Source organism: Enoplosus armatus, chromosome 2 (assembly GCF_043641665.1).
Source record: "Enoplosus armatus isolate fEnoArm2 chromosome 2, fEnoArm2.hap1, whole genome shotgun sequence".
NCBI classification, from domain to species: Eukaryota; Metazoa; Chordata; class Actinopteri; order Centrarchiformes; family Enoplosidae; genus Enoplosus; species Enoplosus armatus.
The window spans coordinates 10,983,968-11,011,835 of NC_092181.1; the positions used below are offsets into that span (position 1 = coordinate 10,983,968).

The window sequence follows — 27,868 nt, forward strand, 5'->3', positions numbered from 1 at the left end:
ACTTCTCATTTCCTTAAACTGCTCTTTTGTTCTGACATTCTTGGTGTCTACGATTCACAAACTTCACATTTCAGTTTGATATGTTATGGTGGTGTATGGTGGTATTTTTAATACAGTCAAATTAAGCATTTAAGAATTTTAGTTTCAGTCTGTTACAACAACCATTGTTATAAAAGTGTATCATGGATATATTGTCCATTTAAAGATTTTCTAATCCAGTGCTACACTGCAACTTTGTAGACATGACAAGCACCCCCTTCCTTTACAATACATCGGCTACAATACATCCTTCCAATACATCGGCTAAAGCCATATATTTCCACTTTAATCAGGGTGGCATTGGCCAATAGATAAAAATAAGGACATTTTTCTCCTATTGACTAACCCTGCTTCAGAAAAGAATTTCATACTATGTCTTTCTTCTCGTCTTTTTCTGCTTCCAGACGTTTTGTCCCTGAGTCATGGCGGACAGGAGAGCGGAGAAATCATGTGAAGAAGCCAGCAGATCGTTAGCCAGGCGGGAGTACGAGGCGGCAGTCAGCCACAGCACGGACGCCCTGGTGGTCCTTGCACCCCAAGCCCCATCATCCAGTGCCCCTGTCCCGCCGAGCCCTCCATCCCTTGTCGCCGCCGCCGGATCCCTCCGCAGCCGTGTGCTGCTCTACCGAATTGCTGCCTTCCTGCAGCTGGTGAGGACAGTGGCTGTGTAAACATTGTTTCTGCCCTAGCAAGCATGCAACTTGTAGTCTAAGATGATCACTGTTTTCCCTCCTCCCCTCTTGCTTTGTGGCCCCCAAATTATTTCATTCTTTTCTCATTACACCCGTCATTCACAATTATTCCATGGGGAGGGAGGGAAACCTGTCTTGGAGAATTCTAAAAATCATAATTTTGAGACAGACCTGTGAACTGTCGTATCACCAAATAGAATATAATTTTCTCCTATCCCTAAATGAGTACTGAAATGACTGATCAGGCTGATCATTGTGCTTTAAATCCACTGTTGTACTTCTAATCACTGGATAAATTACCTTGAAGAGAAGGTTAGAAATGAGAACAATAAACCCTACTTTCTTCCTCCTTGATACTGTTATGTTATCTTCCCAGAGCACTAAAATTACACCAGTTACTTAAGCCCTAAGATTACGGAAACTACTTAAGTCCTATAATGATAGTGTGAGGGACTCCGCTGTGAGGCAAAGATAGCCGTTCTTGGAGCTCATGTGAAACTCTGACCCTCAAACACAGTGTATTCCCATTTGTTATGGCTACCACTTTTCTACTTTTTTTTTCTCCTTCTGCCAACAGAAAAACTATGATGAAGCAGATGAAGACTGCAAACATGGTGAGTATCAATTCAAACTGGAACCATCTGCTGATACTGTATGCAGTAGTGTTTTTCTTTTTTTCTTGTTTTTTTTTTTTTTAAACCTAGTGGCAGACAAAGTGTGCTGCCAGGGTCAGGGAAGCATCAAGTTCTAACATGCCTTTGTCTCAGTGTAGCAGAAGAAATCTTAAATTTGGGCTCATTGTTTTTGCAGAAAGCTGTTTACTTTGTGTTTATTGGGTTAATGTCATTGCTTCAAGTCAGAATTGAAAGAAAATAAATGTTTGGGTCAGTTTGTGGTTAAAAGGCAGGTTATGTGTAGCTTCAAAGTTTTGAGCGAAACTGTGGTAAACCTGATGTAGCAGGGCGCTGTCATAGCCGGCTTTGTAGAACAGGGTGTGCTACAATATACTGACCTCCAGCTTGACTAAAATATATAACATTTTACATTGTCATCGAATTGTTCACACAATTTTAAACTACTATGTTCTTGAGGACATACTTGGAAACAACTTATTACATATATTGGAGGCAACCTAACTGGAATAATTCTCTCCCTACCTGTCCCCCTGTGTATTCTTCATCCTGTGTTAGTCCTGGCAGAAGAGGTTGTCAGGGGAGACGGTTCGCTACAGGCCAGCGTGCGCTCTATGCTGTTGGATGGCAGCCTGCAGGAGGTGGTCAGCATCCTCTCTAAAGCCTTGTATGGAGAGCCAATGGTATGATTAATGAACAATGAATACAATGTATGTAAACAGACGCTCAGTCTACACATTGACTGTAATTCGAATGTTAATGTATATAATGCTTAGATATTTTGCCTGTTGAGGTCAGATTTCTCTTCCCAAAAAGAGGGAAAACCTCACTGGACATTTTCAGAGCATAGGAGGGGTTTAAATGTTGAATATTAATGAACATGGCTGCTCACTGCATGGTGATCTGAGATGCTCCAATAATATCAGATACAGTGTGCTTAATGATTAAGATATTCATGTTGCTCCCCGTACGTAAAGTGCCATCAAATTTTGGAAGATCCTTTGCAGTAGGTGTGTATACCTTTTGTCAAAATGTGTTTACCAAGTTGTGGTGGTTTTGGCCACATATGGTCCATCAAAAAAACAATTACAAACTTTTTTCAGGCTCGCCCAAATAGTTTCTGTGCCACATTTGGTGAACAGTGGAGTAAATTAGTATTCCGTTCCAACCTAATGATGGAATGATGAAAAGCTTACTTCTGGATAGAAAAAGGGCCATATGAGAATACATTTCTAAGATGAAGTGAGGTGTAGTGCTCTACCTGTAACTTTCTGTTACTTTCTGGATGTAACAGGCAGACAGAAGGTCATTCCTTTTATATTTTGTGCTTTTTTCCATTTTTGTTTCCATCTGACTTCTCCCTCCCTTTGCTAATCCTAACCGCTGTCTTCATACATCAACATGCATACTGCTGCCAAGGTGCCTCCTCCAGCTCCGCTCTTCTCCTGTGTGCAACCACTTCCTGCCCATTCCAACACACACACACACACACACACACACACTCTCACACACACTGACTAAACACAGTCACAAGCGCGTATTCAAAGGTTGAGCTTGGCCCCAAGGTCATCATTTTATGCAAGTGGGGACAATCTTGTTTGCTTGGCAGGTCTCTCTCTCTTTCTCTCTCTCTCTGTCTCTTTTAGAGAGACACATAAACAAACATTATTCTGACACAGCTTGGGCTAATTATCTTTCTTCCTGTGACTGCCCCCCTCCTTTTTTACTCCCACTTTTTCACAGATCATTTGGAGCTTCTCATTATTAGTGTTCCCTTAACTCTTCCTCACCTTTCTCTGTATTTTAATATGGATATGGACCCATTATCTCAAATTTTATTTCTCAGTGTTTTCACTCTAAAAGTGGATAAAACTCAGCAAAACCATTGACTTTTCTCATGCAGACAAGACAAGTACCCTTTCCTTTGTTATTTATTTGCCACTTCACAAGTGAAGTGAAGTGAAGTGAAGTTTAGCTGTCCCGTGGAGTGTCATGCAAGTGTGTTGTCATCCTGTTAGGATGTAGCCAACTGCCAACAGTTTTTCTTAGATTTCATTCAATCAAGGAATGACGCTTCATTAAAGCATTTCAGGTGAAACAAAACAGCTACCTGTATATGGATTTAAAAACCAGAGTAGAGAAGCTCTGCTGGGATCTGCACTGTAAGAGCTGACACGTGATCAGTGGCGTAGAACCAGTAATAAATGAGTAATAGGACCTATTGGAGACTTCTTGTTTCTTAAAAAATATCCATAAGTGTAAAACTCAAAAACAGGACAGCCAGTCAGCTGGGACTGAAAACTTTTAATTGCACACTATATATTTGATCGCTTTACTGGAGTATCATCCAGACTAAGAGGCGTCAGAGGACAAATGAACAGCTTTATTATGGCTTTTTGTTAATTGAAGCCAGTTTTGAATCATAAAATGTGTCTGCGGCAGAAAATGTCTTACTAATTACCACTGAGACCCAGAAGATTGACTATATTTCACTAGATTAATTTCTGGTGTCAGGTACATTTACTGGCAGGAAATTCACCCACAGAAGTGACAAATTGACAAAAGAGCAACATATATACTGTAAGCACTCCATTAAGATGAGGCATGATCCAAAAGGTTAGACGTTTGTGCCACTTATTTCCCTTGGGCATTAATGCACAGCAAGTCTGCGACTTTTCAGTTGGCATCTCTCAGCTCTGAATATTAAAACTAGTGCAGCTTTTAAATATTAGGATGATGATAGTTTGAAATCTTATTTTTACATTAAATTACATGATAAATATGATTATACCGAGCAAAATCTATCTGCCCCTTTATTCCAAAGTGGGTTTATCCAAAACATGTACTGAAAGCGCTACTTGCAGTATGTTGTAATGAACATCCTTTTTTCCCCTCCTTTCACAGAATGGCATTGTCGCAAAAGACCTGACCAGATTAAAAATGCTCTTCTCAGAAATAGAGGTAAGTGCTCCTGGTTGCAGGACTGCAAGCCTTTTGGTGCTTGTTGGTTATACAAATGATGATTTGTAATGCTCGCAGGCAAGAGTCATAAAGATGACTAATGGTCTGATTTCAACACTAATTTAATTATTTTGTGCCCCTCTGCCTAGCCTTGTAGCTGTTTTGGATTTATTAATCATTTTTCTGTAATAAGTCCAGTGGTCCAAGTGTTTGTGTGACTATATTAGCAGTTGATATAATAGTATTCATTTTTCTCCACCTTCCCCGCCTGATCTTTGTCTCTGTCAGGCTATAAATAGGGAGATGGCACCAGAATACACAGATGACCAGGAGGAAGGTGAGCAAATCTGTAGCATCTGTTTTCAAAACATTCAAACATTCTAAACAAGCTACAAGCTGGCTGAAGCTCATCTTATAATGTTTTGGCTCTGGCTCAGTGTCATATTGACCACTTGGCTGTGTATGTTGACAGAGGTCCAAGATGGCTGGCAGTTCCGGCCTCCTCCCCGAGGAGTCACCAGCAGTGAGGAGTACACCCTCTGTAAAAGGTAATGCAAACTGTTTGGTAATTTGCACACAGGTGGTGTGAGTAATGAAGAAGTTATTGTGGAGGAAAATGAATATACATACAGACGTGAAAGACAGGCATTTGATTGTAAAATGACTAATACAGTTTTCAGGAAGTAATGATGGTATTCAGTTACACTAAAGGCTATAAAATTATGATTCACGGTAATAACTGCATTAAATTTTAATTTGATCTCTCTTCACACTGAAGGAATCATTTTACAAACACTAGTATAAGTCCTTGGATCTTTGTGTAAAAGGATACCAACAAATCTGTAGTGCGGGGTGTAGTGCGACGCAAGATTAATTGTTTAGCGAGGTATGTTGAGCCTAAAGCCAGAGTTTTCAGTGTCACAAAGGTGGTTCTCTGAACCTGACGAGACCACCATGGTAACTTATACTGCACACCTAACTTGCTGTGGAGGATGTTCAGAGTTTCGAATTTAAATCTGCTGTAAAAAGCACCACCCTTTCTCAATTATTTTCCTGACGATATAGAATCTCATCTGAGGGAATACGTTATACAGTGCTGTGAAAAAGTATTTGCCCCCTTCCTGATTTCTTATATTTTTGCATATTTGTCACACTTAAATGTTTCAGATCATCAAACAAATTTTAATATAAGACAAAGATAACCTGAGTAAATACAAAATGCAGTTTTTAAATGATGATTTCATTTATTAAGGGGAAAAAACTATCCAAACCTACCTGGCCCTATGTGAAAAAGTAATTGCCCCCCCTTGTTAAATCATGAATTAACTGTGATTAACCACATTTTTTGGAAAGCTGAGTTCAATTCCACTAGCCACACCCAGGCCTGAATATTGCCAGACCTGTTGAATCAAGAAATCACTTAAATAGAACCTGTCTGACAAAATGAAGTAGGCTGAAAGATCTCAAAAAGCAAAACATCATGTCAAGGTCTAAAGAAATTCAAGAACAGATGAGAAACAAAGTCATTGACATCTATCAGTCTGGAAAGGGTTACAAAGCCATTTCTAAGGCTTTGGGACTCCAGTGAACCATGGTGAGAGCCATTATCCACAAATGGAGAAAACTTGGAACAGTGGTGAACCTTCCCAGGGGTGGCCGGCCTACCAAAATTATTCCAAGAGCGCATCGGCGACTCATCCAGGAGGTCACAAAAGAACCAAGAACAACATCTAAAGAACTGCAGGCCTCACTTGCCTCAGTTAAGGCCATGATTCAACAATAAGAAAGAGACTGGGCAAAAATGGCATCCATGGGAGAGTTCCAAGGCGAAAACCACTGCTGAACAAAAAGAACACAAAGGCTTGTCTCACATTTGCCAAAAAACATCTTGATGATCCCCAAGACTTTTGGGAAAATATTCTGTGGACTGATGAGACAAAAGTTGAACTTTTTGGAAGGTGTGCGTCCTGTTACGTCTGGCGTAAAACTAACACAGCATTTCATAAAAAGAACATCATACCAACAGTCAAACATGGTGGTGGTAGTGTGATGGTCTGGGGCTGCTTTGCTGCTTCAGGACCTGGACGACTTGCCGTAATTGATGGAACCATGAATTCTGCTCTCTACCAGAAAATCCTGAAGGAGAATGTCCGGCCATCAGTTCGAGACCTCAAGCTCAAGCGCACTTGGGTTATGCAGCAGGACAATGATCTGAAACACACCAGCAAGTCCACCTCTGAATGGCTTAAAAAAAACAAAATGAAGGTTTTGGAGTGGCCTAGTCAAAGTCCAGACTTAAATCCAATTGAGATGCTGTGGCATGACCTTAAACAGTCCGTTCATGCTTGAAAACCCTCCAATGTGGCTGATTTAAAACAATTCTGCAAAGAAGAGTGGGCCAAAATTCCTCCACAGCGATGTAAAAGACTCATTGCCAGTTATCGCAAACACTTGATTGCAGTTGTTGCCGCCAAGGGTGGCACAACTAGTTATTAGGTCTAGGGGGCAATTACTTTTTCACATAGGACCAGGTAGATTTGGATAGCTTTTTTCCCTTAATAAAATGAAATCATCATTTAAAAACTGCATTTTGTATTTACTCTGGTTATCTTTGTCTAATATTAAAATTTGTTTGATGATCTGAAACATTTAAGCGTGACAAATATGCAAAAAAATAAGAAATCAGGAAGGGGGCAAATACTTTTTCACAGCACTGTATATGCAAACCTGTTGAATCGTACGTTAGTAATACCATCAAAAGAAGCTGTGCAGTTACAGTAGTGCATGCTATATGCATCGTGTTGCCATGTGAACCTACATGCATTCAGGTTTTGATAAAAAAAAAAATGTAGAAGATGCAAAAGAAGATAGAAAATGCATAGGGCTAGTGATGTTTTTATGCTTGGTCCTGACTTGCTGTCTGTCCGTTTTACACTGCTCGTATTGCAGCTAATAGAACACAGATTAGAACATTGATCTATTGGTATATATCACAGAGAATATGCAGTCAATAAAATTAATTTCACTTTGATTTAGCCAAAAATGAAAGTGATTTCCATGTATCCTTCATTATGGGACAGTGCCTTTCTTGTAAATCACATTGCAGGTATCGGTTGTTTATTGTAGCCTGTCACAAGTGTAATATATATATGTACATCTTCAGATTGCTTTCTTTGTCTGACAGTAGTAAAACAATCCAATGGTTCTAAATTTACTATAGTATGAAACAAGAAATCCAGCAAATTCTCACACTGGGGAAGTTGTAACTAGCATTACTAGTGTGTGGTATTCTTAGTGATTTCATGACGTAAAACAATTAGTTGAATTTGTCACAGATTGTTTTTTTTTGTTGTTGTTGAATTTATTGACTACTTGTTTTCGCGCCAGTTTACCACACACTTTGTCTTTTCTGTAGGTACTTGGAGCAGGGTCTGTGTCGGTACGGGGCCCAGTGTACGTCAGCCCACTCGCAGGAGGAGCTGATGGAGTGGCAGAAGCGCTATGCGTCACGCCTCATCCGCCTCAAACAGCAGCAGGAGAGCAAACACTTCACCGAGAACTACATGGAGACCCTGATAGAGAAGTGGATGAACTCCCTCTCCCCAGAGAAAGTGGTGAGTGCATGCATGCAGCAAAATACTGTGCCAAGGTGAAGGTTCACTTCCTAGACAAAAGACAACTTTTGTAAATACACACCAAAGATTGACTACCCTAAATGAGTTGTATTTATTTTTTATTCAGTTGTTTATGTGCTCTCCTGTTAAGGTTACATACAGATATACACCCTGTTGTTTTCCCCTGTTGGTGTATTATCATTTTCTAACTTGAAGAAATTAAAGACCAGAATTTGACTATACCATACTTGCGCCAACTATCCTTACCCTCAATAAATCAGTGTATTTAATGACTGCAGTTCTTGTGACCAGACAAACCGAGCGATGATATTGAAGGAGACACATTCATAAGCCTTTATAAACACGATTAAGCCTGTTGACAGTTGACAGTTGACTGTTATGTAGCATACCGTATGTGACACAGATTTTTCCAAAGGTTGCTTTCATTTATATATTGTGAACTTATCTTTCACCAGTTTTTGATAGACTGTCTCTTGTAAAAGTTTTCTCAATACATTTGCAGTGATGGATTCTGTCTAAGAGTGTGTGTGTGTCTTTCTAGCTGAGTGACTATTTAGAAGGAGTGAATGTAGAAACCAGCTCCAGCCTCTCTGTTACCGTCGCCACCAAAAAGTCCTCCCACTCCTGGACCTTCTCCTTGTTGTGCAAGGTAGGATGAAATGTTGAATACTAAGCATGTGTACATATTCAAATGTTTTCTTTGTCTAACCAGATCATTTGGCAGTATGACACTGAAAAATAAGACAGTATTCTGCACTGCACACCTGCCAGTGCTTGTTGGCCCTAATCATCTTTTGATGATGTGAATGTTCTGATTGTCTTCTAATCTCTGTCTCTTTGACTAGCCGGCTAGAAAGCTGTACCGCATCGCACTGCTCTATGATGCCCACCGACCACACTTCTTCATCACAGGTGTGTCAGCTGGGGAGCGGCTACAAGCTGTTCCCAAAAGCTGCCAAGAGTGGACTCCAGGAGAGGAGACAGCAGGTATGTCATATATCCATATTTTGTGCCCAGAGATGGGTTTCTTTCTTACATTTCTGGTTGAACGTTGCTCTATCGTTTTTAAAGACATCACCATTATTTCCTGTTTTCACACATAATTAAGCTGGTACTGAATCATGTGACAGTGCTACTGCGAGTGTTTTAAAGTTCAAATGATTTTAACTTTTTGGAATTGTATGACCTGAATAGGTTTTGTGATTCTGTTTTGAGCTCTTTCTTTTTGTGATGGACAGACTTGTTTTACTTTGGTCATATTTTCTCCTGTTCAGAGTACTAACAGATCCCAGACAATGCTTTAAAATGTCTTAAATGATATGAATGTAAGGTTTACAGCACATGTTATGTTCAGTGATGCATTGGTCTATAGTTGTTAATGACATTTTACATTTGCAGGCAAGTGGAAATTGCAACATGTGTTGTTCCTTAGTTTCCTTTCATCTTCATTAATGTTAAAGTCACATCTTTCTTTTGTTTCGTCTACAATGGATTGCAAGTTTAAATGTATTTACACTAAACTTTGCTGTTCTGACAGTTGCAGCAGACAATGGCTTGGACCACTGTGTCTACAAGGTCGCAGTGGGCTTCAGCACAGAAATCTTCGGTACCTTCCGACAGACAGTTGTTTTTGACTTCGGCTCAGAACCTGTGCTGATGCAGCGGATCATGGTGGATGCTGCCTCCATTGAAGGTATGCTAAAAGAAAGGACATCTAGAGGTCTTTGTAAAGTTTTTTATATAAAATCAATTCAAGAAGACACAACTGTTTTTAATTTGAAAACGGTATCTATTCAGGCATCCATTACACTGTTTTGCTGTGTGTTGTATTTAAATAAGCACTTAGAGTAATTCTTTCAACCACCCTCTTGTCATTTGTTCGCAGACCTGGAACACCTGATGGCGGCCAGGCAGCAGCTCTTGATGACTGCAAAGCGTTGGGACTCTTCCTGTAAGACCATCGTAGAATTCGTTCCCAATGAAACGATGGCTGAACTAGAGCGCAGCCTCCTCTCCCGCTATCAGATCCCTCTGTCGGCCGACCAGCTCTTCACCCAGTCAGTCCTGGACAAGACTCTGACCAAAGACAACTACCAAGCCCGACTGCATGACCTGCTCTACATAGAAGAGATTGCACAGTATAAGGAAGTTAGCAAGTGAGTATACAAGTTTTCATGGTTTCTTCTTACTGGGATAATAAAGTAGAGTTTTCCATAAATCTACACAAATTCTGAGGTGAACAATTAAACCTGAATAACACTGATTGATATTTGAGTTTAAAAAAATCTACCAACTATATATGAGCATAATTTGAACATAAAATGTAACTAGAAAACAAGTTATTGTAACATCTATATGTATAAATAAAAACACAAATACAACAAAATGTATTAAACTTGAATTTAGAAACACAAGGCTTAAATATACATAGAAATGCAGCCTTTATGTACTGCATCTTTTTGCATATTGGCCAACATATACACTTGTATATCTGTGATAAGTCAGTGTTCAGGCTCTATGGCATGAAGAATATATGGCAAAAAATGACTGGTTTGGTAGGCCTTCAGTTGAGAAAGCACATGAACAATGGTGTAACAGTGGTATAGGATTTAAATAATTCTAGCTAAGGTGTTTGCAAGCTGTGTACTACTGTTTCAGTTAAATGACAAAAGGTTTAATGCAGACTAAAATTAGTATACAGTCACTGTGCACTGCTAAAGGTGAAAAGTGTTGATAAGCAAATTAAACAGATAAACAGTGCAGCTAAATCATGCTTGGTGATGTTAAGTTTTAGCCAGTAGGTAAGCCTACCAGATCCTACGTCAGGATTTAATTGTTCCAGCCCTAACAAAGTATGTCAATATGTTTGTTTTTTGTATTTTGTCAACAAATTAGACTATTGTAAATTTGATTGCTGTGGCTCAAGAGGAAGTTTAAATGTACGGTCACATCTGATACGTGCATTTCTGCACATGTCCTATGTATGATGCTAATTTAAAACTATAGCCTTGCTGTCTTATCATTTGCCTCTGACAGCAAGAACTAATGTTAGGTCCAAATGCCAACATGACTCTGGCAGTGTTGACAAATCTACACTGAAAATATCTTTTTGCAAGCTACTGACAATATGGAAATATGGCAAAACAGCATTCACTGAAATATAGTTTGGAAAACTAAATTTCAAGTGCATCAGTCAAAAGAAAAAGAAAATAATGTAGAAAATGTCATACCAAAACTTTATTATACTGGTGGCAAAATAGCTTTCAACCGGGGCTTTTGAAATGATGCGTCCTTAACAACCACTGAAGTGACTGGTCAGACAAGTCTACATAATGGGCCTCTGGTCAGTAATTTAGCTACAAATAACAAACGTTGCCCTCAAGAATGCAGTTTAAACAACTGCTTGTTGTGTTTTGTCTTATCTCACTTGACATGACAAGTGCTAAACAGACAGTGGTGGTTTTGCTGCATTTCTTTTTGTTATATTAATATGCAATCATATGTTAATGTGTTTAATATTCTGTTCATATATTTGATAATGTATTGATTATTTGTGTTACGATACATATACCAACATGGACCTTGTCTGAGGTTGAGTGGGGTAAATATTTAGTGTTATGAGATGTAAACCCACCACAAGGTGTCAGACTCGACCTTCATTGTGAATTTGCTGTGTGAGAGAGTGTGTATCTCACACACAGCTTGACTCACAGTTTTAGTGCCATTTAATAACGTGTGTTGAAGGAGATTCCTTGGGAAAAGGAAAATTGTGTTTTCTCTATAGAATGGACTCTGATTTTTGCCTTTTTTAATTCCTCGCCTGGTGCTCCACACTAAGTATGATGCTGATTACAGGTGAAATCACAGTAAATGCTTTATCCCAAAATCAGTGATATGAGTACAGCGGACCCTCCCCCACCTCTTTAAATGTATCTGCTTTGCTCTTAGCTTGATCTTGTCTCGTGACTCACCATGTCATTTGGCTTGGTAAGGAATTGAATTATGGATCCCTCTCTGTCATTACCTGCAGTATGAAATGTTCCTTCAGTCTGCTGCATTTCCAATGTGCATACGAATAATCCCTCTGCATATTAAACCATCCATGTTCTGGCAGATTCTAATGCTTTTCACGGCTGATTAAGTTTCAGCAGGAGATTTCCGGTTAAGTGTGGATTCCCTCCGTGGGATCTGCAAATGGCATACAGTTCTTAAAAGCTTACTTGGGTCATTTAAATGCAATTTATAACATAAAGAAAAATCTCCATTAGAATATCTTTAATCTCACGTTAGATTTATTTCTTGCTTGAAGAGTGATGTCTTCCCATTTGGAAGTCTGGTATCAGGAGGTCAGTGAGTCATGGAGAACCAAGAGTGCCTTGCTGTCTGTTTTTGTTTAAATGTTTCCCTCTCTGAGAGTATAACCAGAAGTCTGATGCAAAACCTCAAGAAGCCTGAGGAGTCCTTTTGGTTGTGTAACACCACTGGTCTGCAAATAAACACAGAATGTGTTAACTTATCTGCATATATCAGTCATCCATCAGAGTTCATCATCAATATTGCCTCCTATTTCATCATTTCAGATCCAGCAGAGACTAGAGATCTCAAACAATCTGGAACTGAAGGGAATATTTTCCCAGAAAGTGCTTCAATTTTCCACTGTAATATGTGCATGGATAAGCTTTGTGCCAATGGTTGTTCTTCTCTGAAGGAGTGACGTATAAAAAATAATTTGACTTCTTTTTAGGTTCCTCTCTGACATTCTTTTTTTTTTTAGGTGACCTTACATTTTGAAGAATTTGTAAGGCTTTTACAAAATGAAAGTAAATGCATTTTTGTGTGTGATTTTCTTTGTAACCTATTTTAACCATATATTTCACTTGTGAAAAATGCTTGTACATGTCTTTGTCTTTATGGGGGCGAATGCACAAACCTGCGAACAAGTGCTGCTCAGTATCATATCAGTGAATGGTATACAGGTGATTATGAGGCCACTATAGTGAATCAAAGCTCGAAGAATGCTCAAATGCCTGCTCCTCTTATCCATTTACAAGCTTTTGCTACTTTGATGCACTGACTGTTTGGTTAATAAATGGAGAGTCCAGAACAGCTTCTCTGGAGAGCAAATGTATAATATTGTCCGGAGTGTGTATATGTGGCAAAAGGCAGTTCCAGGGTTAATATGTCTGCAGTAAAGGAAGGATGGACAGGTGCCTCAGTCACAAGAGAACATTCTGTGATTCTCATACTGGAATTACTTTTTCAATAACACATCACAAAACATCATTGTGATTGCCATTATTTTTTACATATTGCAGTTTGCACAGCATAACCACATGTCCCGGTTTGTCCCCCCCCAGGTTTAACATCAAGGTGAACCTCCAGCTAGTCACCAGCTTTATGCTGACCGGCATTTCTGTTGGAGCCAAGTACGCCCAGAATGGACAGCTCTTTGCTCGTTTCAAACTCACTGAAACACTTTCTGAGGTACCTGGATTGGTTGCATTGGCAATTGCAATAATCTTGTGGCATTGATTTCTGCCTTCTCACTCTTTACCATAACTACTTATTGGTAGTTGGCAGTTGGAGCCCAAAGTTGTCAGCTTGGTAGCTCTCCTGAACGATTTGTTTTTCCTACTTCAGGACACATTGGCTGGGCGGCTTGTGATGACCAAGGTGAATTCAGTCCTGCTGCTGCCATTGGGCCGTGAGGGGGTCAGCAGCCAGCCGCCTCCTGGGGTCAAAGAGCGAGTTTATGAGGCTGTGATCGAGGAGAAGACCAAGGACTACATCTTCCTGAGGATCTGCAAGGACTGCTGTCTGGAGCTGGGGCTACTTCCTGACAGAGAAATACAGGTATGGGCTGCACCAAGGGACCAGGAGACACTTCTTTGCTCAAGCATGAGACACCTCTGTCCTGCTGTCCCCACCAGGTATTAAATAGGACTGGTGGATTGACAGCAGTGGGAAGGGCAGGTGAATAATCTCTTAAGACATGCCATTTTTGGTACACCCTAAGAGATCATAGTCAGCATCCAGCTCACAATTCTATCCACTTCGATGTTTTGGTCTTGAAAAAACTTGGAGTGTTAAAGGTTCATCCATTGATAAGTATTTTAAGAAAAGGTTACAAAACAGAAGACTTCTTTCCAGGAAAACCTGTATGTGCTAATACGTCTATGTGAGCATTGACTGCACTGTTTTGTCTCAGGTTCTCTAGTTCAGAGAAATCTCCCTTTTATTGAATGACTTACCTTCAGCAGCCTCAGCTTGATATTTTTCTCCCCTCCAGCCTGAACGTTGGCAGATGAAGCACGGCGCTGTGTTAAGTTATCAAAACAACCCTCGTCCTATCACTGTGGGAGCATAATCTACTTATTCTTCTGCATACACTACTCCTGCCTGCTTACGCGCTACATTTTCATTTCCTTATCTCCTCTATTGGCTCTTGCAATATTCCACACAGCCTTGAAGTTTCATGCTCTTCCTGCTCTCGCATATCTTAGACTTTCCCGTTCTTGTATTCATTGTTTATTTCACTTTCTTGCTTTGTCTTTCTTGCCCACTTTCCTCCTTACTGGGTTCATGCTTCTTTTTTTAACTCATTTATTATTTCTCTCTCCTTCTGATTTTCACACTCCTATCCTAAAAACATTGCATACTTAACAGTACACCTGACAGGAGCCTGTCTCTGTAAATTATGTGACCCCCCAGCAGTGAAAACTAAATCTTAGTGATTACATAAAACCGGTTTAAGCCAAGGGATTAAACAGAAATGTAAATGGACTAAGGTTCCCCAAGACATCAAGGTAAAAATAGACTACTGTTCAACCTGTTTAGCTCTGGCAAGGCCAGTGCTAACTAAAGATGGCTAAACATTGTGCTACTGTCCTGCCCAGTGTCCCAGTCCTTCTCACTGGGAATAATCTCTTTACCATGATTGCTATTTTTTTTCCGAGTGTGGCACTATTTCTGGGATATTTTTATTCTTACATTTTTGTAGATGCACTTGATTATGAGTTAAAATGGGATGCATCACATCTTCATTTACCTCTAGAGCAGCTGACAATATTGTGGTCTTGATTGGTTGGTTAAGAAAATAAGTTTGAGCTCTTGTAGTTGTTTGATTTAGTATTATGCAACGCTCAATGTTATTGTATTGGATTGAATTACATTCTATTTTTTACAACCTAGTATCCTTGGCCTGTAGATGGATGTAGACGAGTTTGTTGGATTGCCTGCTTAATAAGACTGCTTAATCTGTATTGCCTCTGTCAGGTGGAGCTCCAGTTCCAGCTGAACAGACTTCCACTCTGTGAGATGCACTATGCCCTGGATCGCATCAAAGAAAATACCATCCTTTTCCCTGACATTGGTCTTGTCCCCACCATCCCCTGGAGCCCCAACAGGTGTGTATTCCAGCATGTACACAATCGCACACATTTCACTGTTGAAGGCTGATTCAGAAATGTGTTTTTACTTTGAAGATGGCCATCAATATTTTATTCTGAAAATGGTTTTCACCTCCTTCGGGCATGGTGTCTCACTCTATTGATTCAGTGGGAACTCTGGGATACGTTTCTGCCTTAAAATGATGGGAAAAAAATCAAATGTTCATATTGAAGAGTGCTGGCCAATATCTGATATTTAGTAGGGTACAGCTTCCATTTATAATTTTTTAAAAGTGAGGGAAGATGTTTGCTCACAGTACGTACACACATTCATGCTTAGTAAATACTGCTAATCTTAAACATAGTTATTACACAGAAATTAATTTAATACCTGCACATCATATTAGCTTGACAAATACCCTGACAGAGGGGACTCCACATCAATTTGAGGATTGACCAAATATCCCTTGCCTTGCTGACTTGGCGGCCATTCTGAAATGCTGGCTCCTCCTTGCGGCTTTAGATATCGCTCTCTGAAGTTGGACAGGTGAGGGGAGCGAGGCAGTAATCTTTATTGACTAGCGCCAACTGTAATCCCTTGTGATTTTCAAGGCTGCTGCTTTGTCTAGGCTCCAAAATATGATTGATGTAGACTTTTGTTTTAATTGGAATTTGGATAAGTGAGGGTGTTTCATTAAATGTGGGCCAAGGAGTGAATTTAGCTGAAGTTTAAGTACACAGTTTCTTTATGTTAGTTGTTTGAGTTTTAACATCAGTGTACAGAAGGATACACCCCAAGTAGTGGAGCCGTAAAGCTGTTTGTTTTTATGTTTATAAACACACACTTCAGTACTTAAACCACCGTGTATTCTGAAGTATTCCGCAAATTGGTTTTATGATTTGAGGTTTTGCCGAAGCAGTTTTATAACATTAACATCGTAGTAATCATTTTGGTTTGGGGCAAGATCCCTGATGGGAAACTGACACGCACAGTGTGACAAATCAAAAGTTGAGGAGTGACAGGCAAAATTGTCTTGTCAAACAGTGAGTAATCATATTGATGTGGTTGCATTATTGTAATAGATGAGCTTCTATGCCTCTCACTCCAGTCAGTGATTGAGATTTCCTAATTAATCATGTTAAGGTAAAGGTGGAGCCCAAAGGAAAATGTTACTTTAAATGATGAACACCTAGTGTTAGATTCTCTACCAGAACAATCAATGTTTTTTTTTTCTTATTTTGGATGCCAAAACGCAGTCTATTCATTTTGAGTAAAGTATTTATACATTATTTTGAGAGAAGGTTGATTTGTTTATCTCACCCTCGATTGCATTTGAGGAGAAAGTGTAGTTACCATACAAGAGTTGAGGTTTTTCATCAACAGTATCCCTTGACCTTATCCATCCACCTGTTATAACCAAGCGTACACACACACACACACACACAAATACACACACACTTGAACACTGAGATATCTCTCAGCCCCCAACTATGTCTCAGTTGGAGCTCAATCAATTGCTGTTGGTGTATTCACAGCTTTAGAGGATGCGCTCTTCATAATGAGGACAGTGATGCTAGGAGACAAACACAGACACATACGAACGCTACATACATAATAACTCACACTTTCATGAGTATATGAATGAAATCACATGTGCACCCCTCTCCTGTCCAACATACACACATCCCTGTGTATTAGATAATATGGACTGCTCCTCTTCATAGTATTTCTTTTGTCCGTTCAGTGTTCCCTTTTTGTTCATATTTGTGGTGGGAAGGTGCTCATGCCTCTTGCACATATTTGTGGAAATGCCTTGGGATCCTTTCTGTATCTTCTTTGCCATTAATGTTTATCAATGAAAACAAAAGTAGGAGTTTGTTACATGTAAACACATAAAAATGATCTGCATTTAAACTTCCACATTATTCTGACCGCACGTCAGTATGTCTAACTTATTTAATACTGTAAATGTCAAACCTACAATGGAGTTTACTGCATAATACAATGACAGAACAATTGCAGATAGTATGGAAAACAAAGTAATGTTTCCACAAATGTAAGGCAGACCCTCAATGCACGAGCTGTTATGGCTTGTTTGGCTCATCTGAGTTGCCCTGATTTATGTGTTTCTGACTCATCAGGCTATAGAGCAGAATGTGTATGCTTAAGGACTGCCTGAGTATTGTGATTTTTGTTAAACCTCCCTCAATTCTTACCCACTTTCTACCCCTGTTGTGTTCCTCTCTCTTCAGCCTCCCACCTTTCCTTCTTACACTTCCTTCTACCCCATACCTTTTACATATCTTTGCTTTTTCCTTCTCTTCCATCCACCCACATCTTATTCCCAGACACCACCCACCACACCTTCTCCCTGGTAACACAATCTCAGTCGTCATTTTGAATCTCTATGTGTATGCATACATTTCCTGTGATTCTATGCAATAATCTTCCTTCCTCACTTTATCTCTGCCCCACTGAAGTTAATTAGAATGTGGCTCATGTTCAAAGCTATTACCTGTTTATAAGGCAATATTTTATCTAAATGCTGGAAAATGGCTACTTTGAGAGCCTAATTCTGTATGTTGATCTAATGATTCCTCTAATAATTTCCCCATCCTCCCTCCGCCCTCAGGCAATGGGATGAGCAGCTGGATCCCCGTCTGAATGCCAAGCAGAAAGAGGCCATCCTGGCCATCACCACCCCCGTCTCTATTCCCCTGCCCCCGATCCTCATCATTGGGCCCTACGGCACCGGCAAGACCTTCACCCTGGCACAGGCTGTCAAACACATCCTCCGCCAGGACCACAGCAGGTCCGTTTATGTTTCTTTGTTTGTTTGTTTTTGTTTTGTTTTAAGATTTGTTGCATTGTCTTTTTACCTCTGTCTGAAACTTGTAGGAAATTTGCATCTCATTTACCTGAATTTACAACCCCAAACCTCCGTTCTCTCTAATTTCTCCTATCTTTTTTCTTCGTCATTTGTTGATATTAATTTAGCTGCTTTATTTTTATTCAAATGTGACAATACTTTAAAATAAATGCTGTATATCGACCTACCTGTTTTATTCTTCAGAAATGAAATGTCTGCACTGATAGCTTGGACCACTGTCCTCTTTCCTTCCAGCGTTTAAAAGGTTTTGGATATAAAGATGGAAAGAAATTTTGAGTGTCTTGACATGTTAATGGGTGTCAGTTTAAGTGCCTCAGTACCTGTGAAGGAAATGTTCTGTCTTTTGTATTGAACAACAAACCTGTCAAATCCCACAAAGACGGTGGTCATTTTTTGCTACTCACCAATCTACTCTCAGTTGCCAGTTTATTGCTGTAGGTACACCTAGCTAAAGGTAATGCAGTCTAGTACAACAGTCTTGCAATAAACCCTACCTTCATGAAGGTTACAATGTTCAGTTTTTGTTGAAACTTATTCAGAGAGGCGTTGATTCAACTTTATTGCGTTATTATGGGAGGTGTTTGTGATATTGAGTGTACTCTCTGTTGATAAAAATGGGATGGACAAAATATCACAAACCCCTCTTAGTATAATGCAGTACAACTCAACAGCATCACAGTGTTCTTTTCTAAAATGTTCTTTTCTAGCCCATACATTAACCAGCTTACACCAGCTTGGGAATTAATCTACAACCTTGATGGCGCAAGCCTCCCTCTTTCAACTAGTAGGCTAATAACTGTCCCTGTGAATTAATACGTGTTATTTTGTGTACTTGATGGAGTGTTTCTTTTAGGGAAGGAAAGGGAAATGTATATGTGAACAGGTGTGTGTTTACATAAAGTTGGCATCAGTTGTAAAAGCTTCAGATGGCAAGGGAGGTCAGTCAAAGGGCGCGATTGAGGTGGCAGGATGTGCTGGGCTGTGCAGTGACCTCGGTTTTAGCTCCAGGGCAGTGGCAGCCTTGGGTTTGACATTAAAAGTTTAACAAAATACTGAGCTGCGAAGTGTCAAAGGTGTGTGTGTGTGTGTGGGTGTGTGTGTGTGGGTGTGTGGGTGTATATACGTAGGAGTGTGCATGTGCCATCTCTTGAGGGCAATGAGTGCTGGTTGTTTGGATGAATTTGTGTCATTTGTGGTCGATGCACATGGTTAGTGTTATTATCAACGCATTTCCTGTGCCGGAATGGATGTTCATGCAAACCATAATCTGATCAATCAAGTTATGTCACTTCAGTGCGCCACACAGTGTTGTGTAACACTAAAACAAGATTTTCTTCCACTGGCATTTTTCATCATTAGTTAACTCCCTCACTGTGTGCAGATAGCCACAGGAAATTCTGCAATTTCTTGTGTTAGAAGCAAAGTGATGTAGCACAAGCACATAAATGGGTCCCTGGTCTTTATGAAAAATGAATGCAATACCATGGACAGTGTCCCCTGAACAGAGGCTAACATTTTGTGTTTTAATAAAGAAGAGGAGGTTGTATCTATGTATTGTAAAAGAAGAAAAACGGCCTTTGGAAATTGTGTAGCAATGTAATATTCATTTCACTCTTCACTCAAGTACATTTAATATTCTATCTTCAGGATGAATTATAGATATTTTAAAAGCCAAGACAAGGGGAAGTGACCCCTCTGGACAAGTGGTGCCTGCTCATCATACTGTTACAATGAGATGTATAGATCATTGTCAGGTGTACCCAATATGTGTTATTGTATATGTTTAACTCTCAAAGCTTTCTTTGCATATCTGTAGTTGTGATGTTTCACCAACATTTAAATGGTTAACTATCAAAGACACTTTTGCACAACTTTCAATTTTAATGATGATGGGAGGTAAGGGACCATATACCTTACCTCTCACATGCTTTGTCTCTTTAAGAACTAATTGATACAAAAAAATAAAACCCCTAAAGTACAGCTTGACGTTTAAAAAAACATTTTACATTCCAGTCATACAAATTATAAGTAACCAGCCCATAAAGGCAGGTCAAAGGCTCAGTTCACCACAAATAGAGATCTCAAAACCATGGCACATAAAGCCAAAACTGAGAATTGTGGCAACAGCGTCTCATGCTTCGTGTCTGACATTGTTTCCTTTATCTCTGCAGGGTCCTGATCTGCACCCACTCCAACAGTGCAGCTGACCTTTACATTAAGGACTACCTTCATCCTTACGTTGAAGCAGGCAATCCGCATGCCAGACCTCTCAGGTATGAAAGCACACTTACTTAAAGAAGACGTGATGGCTAACGGCAGAAACATGCTTTATGTGCTCTGTGTATGTGCATGCAGTTAAAATATGCAGTAGTGCCCTAAAGGAAACATTACAATTATTAAGGTATATTTCAAGATAAATAGAATCTGTTTGCATTTGTGTCCTATTTGCAGGCTGCAGTTCATTCACGTTTTGAGAGGTTTAGGTGGTAGCTGCAGTCGTGACATGACTGACCCACAATGAGCCATGTTCCAATTGTACCAGCTAGTCTCCACATCACATTGTTACACATTTTAGGTCTACAGCTCCCAAAAGCACACTCTTGTCATGGAGTTAAACACATTCATGCCTTGAAGCAGTCGTAGTTTGTCTACTATGAGCCACTTACAGCCCCTTATCTGGTAATTTCTCTGGTATATAAAGTTTGCTTGATTGAATATAGCCAAAGAGAACATATTTCATATCAGTACTTGGCTCGTACTTTGAATTAAAAAGAGATATCCTGCGTCTTGAATTTGTGGTATTGAATACAAACTCCAGTTAAGTTAAATGGAATTTTTTGTATTCAGTGGCTGTGGCCTGTCTGTCAGCTGAGACCATCTTAGCCGGAGAGCATCTGTATGGCACTCACTCATCTATACATCAACTGGATTACCATTATTGGACAGCCTGCAGTCAGAATAATATATCCATATTATACAGAGGTGGCTGGGCAGTTTTTGCCTCACAGTAGTGACAGGCAGACTGACTTTTGAGATGTGACCTCAAGAACTGTTCTGCTTTTAGAACTCCACCTGGAGGCAACAAACACACACACTCACGACTTCCTTACACTGCATCGGTGACTTCTAATCACATTTCAGCTAACACAGAGGTCACAAAGGACATGAAGATAATGTCTGCCTCGACCAGCCAGGGCCTGACGTGACAGCTGTGTGTTACATACCATATGGGCAATGAAATGACTTGTTTCACATGAGTGGGCACTATGATTTCAATGGATTCCAGAGTGAAATCCTCCATAACAACTGTAGCAACCTCCTCTCCTAGCTCCCCTAGTCTCCTTCGGGATGAGTGTAATATTTAGGGCCCTAGTGTGGAAAGGGACTGACCGACATCCCAAGGAGGCGGCTTCCCTTCCTGGCTGGCTGTGATGATCAGTTTACTGCAGCCTTGAGGTGTACACAGGATGTCAGGAGCTGCGTATTTTTTCTCTTCAATCAAAATTTAAAGGAAGAAGAACGCACCTTCGAAAAGTTGGACAATTATTCACTATAAACTTTTTATGAGACTTTCTTGATGTTTTATTCTCCCTGCAAAACATTCAATTCTTAATACTTGTGTGAAGTGAACAGAGAAAAGATTTTTATGCCTGGATAGGTCTTAAAAATGATTTATAGCCAGTCATGGAACAGTTTAAGTGATTTGGGAGTTTTCTCGTGGAGGGTAAACGTCACATTGCTTAATCTAAAGTGTTGTTCCTTTAATTGTCAAATGAGTGAGGTGAGAAACAACCCCAATCCTACTTCTTTGTTGTCATATGTTTCATCTGTACTCATAATGGAACATAGCTGTATTGACCATAGCACTGATGTCGATGTGAGTTATTGATAGACCATGATGCCATGGAGCTACAAGTCCTGTTGCACTTTTTTTGCACTTTATAAGTAATTCTGGGATATGTAGGAAATGGGTTTGTGAACTGAAAGTAGAGAAAGCAAGTTCAGGCTGGGCTCATCAAGCAAGTACGTTTGAATGAGTTTCACAATGTATGTGAATCAAACTAGTACCCACTGTTCATTTAATTCACAATTCAGATTAATACACTCAAACAAGATACGAAGGGGAACAAACATCAGACCAATGAGGTAATTGCTCCTGTCCTCCTTGGGTTGTATATCTCTCTTCTGATGTTTCGCCTCTCGTCTCTCTCTCTCTAGGGTATACTTCAGGAACCGCTGGGTGAAGACAGTTCACCCGGTGGTCCAGCAGTACTGTCTCATCTCCAGCACACATGTCACTTTCCAGATGCCCACAAGGGAGGACATCCTCAGGCACCGCGTGGTGGTGGTCACCCTCAGCACCTCCCAATACCTCTGCCAGCTTGACTTGGAGCCCGGTGAGTCACATGAAAAGATATTTAGTCATCTCAGGTTTAGTAAGGCTGCCTAGTGGTGGTTATGGTAGACAAACATTGCCCTCAGCAGCTTTCATTTTCATTGCCAATTCAAACTTGATGATACATGGAGTTCTTTAGAATGGTTTTAGGCATGGCAGGGTTTACCAGGGGCAGATGGATTAAACATTTTACAGTAAATGTCTGTGGTGGTAGCAGTCTAAATCATCTTCATTTCATGAAGGATAACTGAAAATACACCATTTGCATTGTTTAAAGGACATTTGAAGAATGAGCACGGGCTAACAGGGCCTGTCAAAAGACTCTACTATACTATACTTTATCAAACATACACACAGAAAACCCCATTGACCAGAAAACCTTTTACTCTACAGCCCAATACAACACTGTGTAATAATATTACTTATCACTTTTAACTGTAAATCAACCCCTCTCTGACACAGAAACAACAAACTCATATACTGTATCTGCTTATTTGTATATGTAAATGAGGTTGACAAAATATTAAAAACATCTTTCAGTGCAGCACAATGACCATACACTTGAGTCGACACATAAACAAAGGAAATGGTCTCAACAAAAGGTGAACAATTTAGATAAGGTAGTATTTATTATAGGCTTATGGTATTGCACTGGAATACATTGTTTTTTCTCGATATAAAAATGTAAATTTACACACATTGTCTTCAAAATATTACTGTATGCAGTGTATCAGTGTATCAGTGTATCAGTGCATTCAGTCTCTGGCTCTGTGGCCATCCCCAGTGACTCTGATATCTGGCGTTGGCAGGAACCCACCATTTAGAGAGGGATGGAACTCATTTAAGTTGTGTAAAAGACAAACCAGTTTGTCGTTGCAGGCTAATAACCGACTCTAATGTGTCAGCAGAGGGGGCTTTGTGTGTTGCTTGGGAACACCATCTGCCTATTTCTAATGTATTTTACATCATTAGCCCTCCTCCCCACATTTCATCTCTCCAGCTCTCCTGGTGTTCGACAGTGATGAAAATCGGCAGGAAACGAGGCAATTGGGAGCCAGCGAGTCTACTAAGTAGCGATAACAAATCTCCAACAACCTCACATTCAGTCCATGATGTTTACACATCAACTCCAAAACTGTCATACAGTATAGGCGCAGTCTCTATTTTCTGCCTTTTTCTTAACTGACGAAAGCACAGAAGAGCCAAGCTCTCTATTCATGAATGAACGTCAGCTGTCGCGGACACATGAGCATTTTTTTTAAAAGATGATGTTTCCCTGGGGTAACATGCAGTGTAGCACTGTGTGTTTGTCAACCATACCGCCAGCTGCTGTTCAGGATCAATTGCATCCCTGTAATTGGACAGTCATAGGACAGTAATACAATCATCTATATTGAATGTCACATTTAATTATTATTTCTTAAGCACAAGGAAATTAGATTTGTTTAATTTGCCACTCTAGAAACAAAACACTGTAAAGCCAATTTGAAGGTATAGGAGAGATGTGTGCACAGGATGATGCCATATTTTCCTTTTTCAGCAGGTGTGTGTGTGTGTGTGTGTGTGTGTGTGTGTGTGTGTGTGTGTGGGCAACTGGATCTTGCAGCCTGGTGATGAAGGTTCAAGGCTAAAGCTCATACTGTAGTCAATAAGGGAATGTTATCTGAAATTAAGTTGGCTCCAGACATTTTGTGGCAGGTACCAGAACACAGAACAATGTTAAAAAATCTGTTACTGCTCAGAGCAGTGTTAGTAAATCATTTTGTGAGAATTTGACAGAGTTTTGACAAAGGTTTCAAACCTGATCTTTATAAAGCTTGTTTTATGGAGTAGAGTTATCTGCACAGACCCTTTCACACTCACAGATCACAGATTTTCCAAGTCACCTTTACAGTGTGAAAAGGGTAGAAAGAAGCTGTGAAAGGGAGAATGTGAGAGACTGGGTGTGTGAGGTGAAGGAGCTGCCATTTATTATTAAACAGCCATCTTTCCCCCAAATCACTTCTGCAACACTGTACTTCTGATCTCTTTCACCTCTGCTTAACCCTCCTGCCTTCTTTCTTTTACCACTGTGGTTTCCAAATTCAAGCACCATTATTAGCCCAATGACAGATAGCGCCCACAGAAATGTAATTTGGACCTCTGATTTAGAGCTAGCTGTCCGCCTTGGGGAACCTATGTCCCAGGTTAAACATTAAGCCCCATGTTATTTCATGACTGCCCCTTTGTCTGCTTGGTGCTCATAAAGATCATATTTGCCCTTTCTTGCCTCCCTCCTTACCTTTACTTCCCTACCTGGGAACATTCCCATTTGTAATGGCCTATGTACATCATTTCTGAGCGTTATTTGGTCGTAACGTATTCATGTGCATCGACGTAAAAGAGCAAGTGGGCAGGATGCAGTAGCGCTCCTGTTGACTACAATTCATAGGAGGGGTCAACAAAAGTGCCTGGCTTCATTAATTAGCTATGAAGGCATAGCACATCTGCATGACTTCAAGTCTCTTCTGCTGCATTGTTGAGCAAGTAATATTCCATGGAGTGATGGAAAACTACCAACATTTCATTTTTCTCAACACAGTGAAATGCTGTGCAGCTTGGATGTTAATTCATCCTATATATAGACCATTTAGTGGTTACTCAAGTGCATGATTTTAAGTATATGCCTATTATACAGAGATTACTCATGTACATAATTTTATGCATGTTACACCCCGCCTTTGGAATAAGTGTGACCTCTGTGACATCTAGCAATCTTTCTTTACCACCTAACAAATCCTACTGTTAAGAGATAATAGCATAATGGAAAAGGAAGGAATCTAACAATGCTTTATTCCATATTTAGTCTATTTTAAGAATAACTCTTTCCGTCTGTGCATCTCCTTTTGAGTATGCGTTTGTTTGCTTTTGTTTGGTACATCACTTTACAACTCTGAGGGGACATTTCTCACCTCATAACATCTAATAGATAAACTCAATTATACACATTCTGCAAATATGTACGCAGAAACACGGGCCATTGTAACAAAGTTTATGCCTTTTTATCAGCACTACAGTGAGGGAACAGCTGTAGCATATCTTTCAATGAGGTGCGCACACACAGTTCAGAGAGAACACTGCTTTGAGGCTTTATAGTTGGGTCAATGTGTTTTGCAGGCATTTGTTGAAAGGCAGATACTAAGGAGTGAATGTTGCTTCAAATCAAACTGCTCCACTTCTTTTCCTGCCAGCCCACGTTTCTGTTGTTTGTTTACTTTTTGACAGACTCTGAGTTTATTTTGTTATTTTCAACCGTCACATTTCATATCTGCATATACTTTCCTGTGGAAATGGTGTTTGGGCTTCAGAGGCTGTTTGCTGGTTGTTATTCAGCCTCTCTCTTCCCCGCTCCCTGCTCCAGCACTCATTTGCCATGCCGTTTCATCCCCTCCGCTCATACTGCCGAGCACCGTTTGAGCTTTTTAAATCAGGGTTAGGCTACTGTTCAGTCCCTTTCAAAACGTCCACAAAACCCTGCCTTTGGTTTGCAGGGATGGTTGAAAGAAGGAGAGGAAAAAGTGACTCAGGATGGCACATTAGTGACAGTTACAGGGTTTTGTTGCTCCTAGCAAACAAAATTATTGTTCATTAATGTGCCAATGTAACAATGGTAAAAATGGTGACATTACTAGTTCTGGGTATCTGTCAGAATCATCTGATTCAACCAGATTCACAGAGCGCTGATTTGATTGTGATTCATTTTGACACTCAACATAGCATTGTGTTGTTATATGAATTTCCAAAGAATTTCTTTCAAAATCATAACCATAATGTGCACTGCATACATTACAGCTAAGCAGTATCTTGACAAATGATCTGTGAGGTTTGTGCTGTAGTCTCTAACACTAAAGCTATGATGATGTAACATAAGGAGATACCTACAGTGTGTGTCCTTATTAAATAGCTAATGTTGCTAGAAAGAGAGCCACTGGTTTCAAGCATCAATATCAAAAAAAAGAATTGTTATAGATTAAGAAACACTATATGTGGGCTATGAATAGCTCTATGTTCCAGATGTGAGTGCTAGTTCGGCTTTTTTGGTTTCTGCCCAGGATCCATTTACGTAGCTTCTTAAACTATTTTTTGCGTGTTTTTGGTGCGTATTTGTAATATTCTTCAGTAAACTTTGATTAAAAAAAATAAAAAAGTTTAGTTTACAGAGGTAACTCGGTGTCTCTGATAACATGAATGTTTGAAAGGGAACAAAAAGGGGCCCATTTCTGTTGTCAACAGCGGATTCAAGTGTGAGTCAAGTGTGGATTTATGGGGCAGTACAACTGTATATATTGAGCATATATGTCCTTTAAAGTACTATTAAGTAAACTGATGTTGGTGTCCTATCTGTTTTGGCAGGGTTGTTCACTCATATCCTATTGGATGAAGCGGCCCAGGCCATGGAGTGTGAAACCATCATGCCTTTTGCTCTAGCTAGCAAGACCACCCGTATCGTGCTGGCTGGAGACCACATGCAGGTAAGTACAGAGAGTCAACAAGGGCAGTTCAAAAATGTCTAATTTGATTCAATTTTGACTTTGTTGAAGCTGCACATTTCTGCACTAGAAAAAAAACCCTCAGCATTTCTTTACTTCCTCGTGAATTACCAAATAATGTAAATTCACATTTTGGGTTTATTCTCTCAGATGTTTGAAGACTTTTCTTTATATTGAAAAATAGATGAAGACTACTTGGAAGGTGGCAACACAGCTGCAGATAGTAGCTGTGACATCAAGTAGAAGTAATAACTCCCTTTGCACTTTCCTGTGGATTAGACTCCACTCTTACCTACGTCAAATACAAAAGAACAGACAGCAGCCACTGTAGAGTTGTGGTTGTGGAGATCACTTTAGCCACAGATAACAGAAAATATAAATTCGCATCAGTCAAGCTTTCTAAGCCAACAAAAGGAATTAATACCCTATTTCCTCCTGTCCTGGTTTTAGACAGTGCACAGGATTACCAGTAGGCAGTGGCTGACGGCGAGGCAGGAGTTTACCATGCAATGGTTGCTTTAATTACTTGATCTATCTCGCTGCTATTTCTTGGAGCAAAGTAAAAACGGATTTAGAACACAATGTCCACCTGTGTATCCATCTGTCTGTCTTTCTCTGTCACTTTGTCTCACACTTTTCTCCTTCCACCCTTCTATCATATATAACAGCTTAGTCACTCCAAGGAAGGAATGTGGTCCAAGGAAA

At 39.9% G+C, this 27,868-nt stretch overlaps 1 protein-coding gene across 1 annotated transcript in view; it reads left to right on the forward strand.

The window, feature by feature from the left end:
• The first annotated feature begins 461 nt into the window (after positions 1 to 461).
• The window catches only part of helz (helicase with zinc finger), a 45,852-nt gene continuing 18,445 nt past the window's right edge, over positions 462 to 27,868 (forward strand). The window contains exons 1-18 of the mRNA XM_070917123.1: positions 462 to 689; positions 1,309 to 1,345; positions 1,922 to 2,046; positions 4,268 to 4,324; positions 4,613 to 4,661; positions 4,797 to 4,872; positions 7,740 to 7,938; positions 8,501 to 8,608; positions 8,805 to 8,946; positions 9,497 to 9,652; positions 9,845 to 10,115; positions 13,317 to 13,443; positions 13,600 to 13,812; positions 15,235 to 15,365; positions 17,981 to 18,160; positions 20,410 to 20,511; positions 22,457 to 22,635; positions 27,027 to 27,145. Of these exons, the coding sequence (XP_070773224.1) occupies positions 462 to 689; positions 1,309 to 1,345; positions 1,922 to 2,046; positions 4,268 to 4,324; positions 4,613 to 4,661; positions 4,797 to 4,872; positions 7,740 to 7,938; positions 8,501 to 8,608; positions 8,805 to 8,946; positions 9,497 to 9,652; positions 9,845 to 10,115; positions 13,317 to 13,443; positions 13,600 to 13,812; positions 15,235 to 15,365; positions 17,981 to 18,160; positions 20,410 to 20,511; positions 22,457 to 22,635; positions 27,027 to 27,145 (2,499 nt within the window). The remainder of the gene's footprint in view (positions 690 to 1,308; positions 1,346 to 1,921; positions 2,047 to 4,267; positions 4,325 to 4,612; positions 4,662 to 4,796; positions 4,873 to 7,739; positions 7,939 to 8,500; positions 8,609 to 8,804; positions 8,947 to 9,496; positions 9,653 to 9,844; positions 10,116 to 13,316; positions 13,444 to 13,599; positions 13,813 to 15,234; positions 15,366 to 17,980; positions 18,161 to 20,409; positions 20,512 to 22,456; positions 22,636 to 27,026; positions 27,146 to 27,868) is intronic.